Source organism: Echinops telfairi, unplaced genomic scaffold (assembly GCF_000313985.2).
Source record: "Echinops telfairi isolate 266 unplaced genomic scaffold, ASM31398v2 ScPeMD7_3;HRSCAF=10, whole genome shotgun sequence".
Classification (NCBI taxonomy): Eukaryota; Metazoa; Chordata; class Mammalia; order Afrosoricida; family Tenrecidae; genus Echinops; species Echinops telfairi.
Window position 1 is genome coordinate 32,754,669 of NW_022103899.1, and position 1,849 is coordinate 32,756,517.

The following is a 1,849-nucleotide window of genomic DNA, read 5'->3' on the forward strand; positions in this document are numbered from 1 at the left end:
TCATGTGGTTGTAGGTCAACTACACATGGACTAATGAGTTTGCACAGTTTAGAGTCTTTTCATGATGTTTGAAAGAAATGGCACCCTAGAACTGCTTTGGGACCACACGACTGTGCCGTGTTTCAGTGTCATGATTTTAAGCTGACATGTGGTATCAATAACACCGTTTCCTCATAGTCAGAAATCTTAACTCCCATCGAGAAGCAGTCAAACGTACATGTTGGTGTTTGCTTTCCTTTGGCACAGGTGTGGAGCAGGGTGACCAGTGGCCCTTTTTATCTGAACTGCAGTGGCTGAAAAGGCGAAGGAAGAGAGCGGTGAGTGTGAGTGTGAGTGTGAGTGTGGCATCGAGCCGTGGGCTTTCCTCAGCCAGCCAAACTGTGTGCTCTCAAGTGTCTGAGTGTGACTCACACAGTTTCGATTTGAGGACCTTCCTCTTTAAAAACAAAAGCAAAAACAAAGAAGCACCCCAAATAAACTATCTGATTATGTTCTCTGAAACCAGGAACCAAACTCATTGCTGTCGTTGATTCTGGTGCATAGGGGCCTGAGAGGACAGAGTGAGTCTCTACACAGGGCAGTGGTTCTCAACCTTCCTCAGGCCGCCACCCTTTCAGTTCCTCGTGTTGGGGTGACCCCCCAACCATAAAGTTATTTTTGTTGCTACTTCATCACTGTCATTTTGCTGCTGTTATGAATCATCATGTAAATATCTGATAGGCAGGATGTATTTTCATTGTTACAAATTGAACATAATGAAAGCATTGATTCATCACAAAACCATATGTAATTCTATATTGTGAAATATTTATTTCTAATCACATATAAATGAAATTTTGTCTTGAAGCATGGTGTTGCATGGGTAACAGTCTTCACACTATGTACTGTTTGTGGGCGTATTTGCATGTGGGCGGACCCACCTGGAGACAGTCAGAGGAGCGGTGTCTCGGTTCCTAAGACCATCAGAAATATGTGTTTTCTGATGATCTTCCATGACCCCTGTGAGAGGGTTGTTGGATCCCCCAAAGGGGTCGCGACCTACAGGTTGAGAACTTCTCACATAGGGTTTCAAAGGCTGTAGATTTCCATAGGAGAAGGCCGCCGTAGTTTTCTCCCACAGAGCGGTTGGTGGGTTTGAACTTCCTATCTTACAGTTAGCAGCTTAGTGCTTAACCGCTTGGCTTCAGGCCTCACCCCTATGATGTCACAGAGAAGTTAAGCCACCCTTGAGGGGCACTGCTTTCCTTTCATCCCCGACTCAAACTGGTTGCAGTTTTCTCTAAGCTTGTATCATGTACCAATATATTATCCTAGCTCTGCTTTCAAAATGCTTTTTTATAGAGCTGTAGTTTTTTTCCTATTAAAAGTACATAGCATTTTGGGGACTTTATGGTTAATATAACATCATATAAAATCTCACAGAATATGGGAAGGGGGCATTAGATTTTGAGATGTTGAATAATTGTTTATTTATCTTTCTTTAAAACAACCAAACAAGTCTGTACACCAAGCTTTGAAGCTAGTGTGTTTTTTAGAGTGAAATGGGTCTATGTGACCATGAGTGATATGATAGTTAATAAATAAAAATTCATTTAATCCTGCAATCAACCCTGCTGCGTACCTCCCGTGGACGGACGAGTTAAGTATAGGGGCTTTGTAACTGAAATTATGTCCCTGCTCTTTTCCATAATAGATTAGAAAGCTGTAATGATGGAGACTGTTTGCTAATTATATGGTGAATGCTATGTAACTGAGAATTAATTCCATAGCTTTATAGATTACATGGTAATTTACTTGATAACTTAATGAGTAATTAAAGTGGAGATTACACATTTTAGATAATGTTTTG

At 41.1% G+C, this 1,849-nt stretch overlaps 1 protein-coding gene across 1 annotated transcript in view; it reads left to right on the top strand.

Moving 5' to 3' along the window:
- The window catches only part of ADAM23 (ADAM metallopeptidase domain 23), a 206,917-nt gene that overhangs the window by 141,091 nt on the left and 63,977 nt on the right, over positions 1-1,849 (top strand). The window contains exon 8 of the mRNA XM_045296710.1: positions 247-317. Within this exon, the coding sequence (XP_045152645.1) occupies positions 247-317 (71 nt within the window). The remainder of the gene's footprint in view (positions 1-246; positions 318-1,849) is intronic.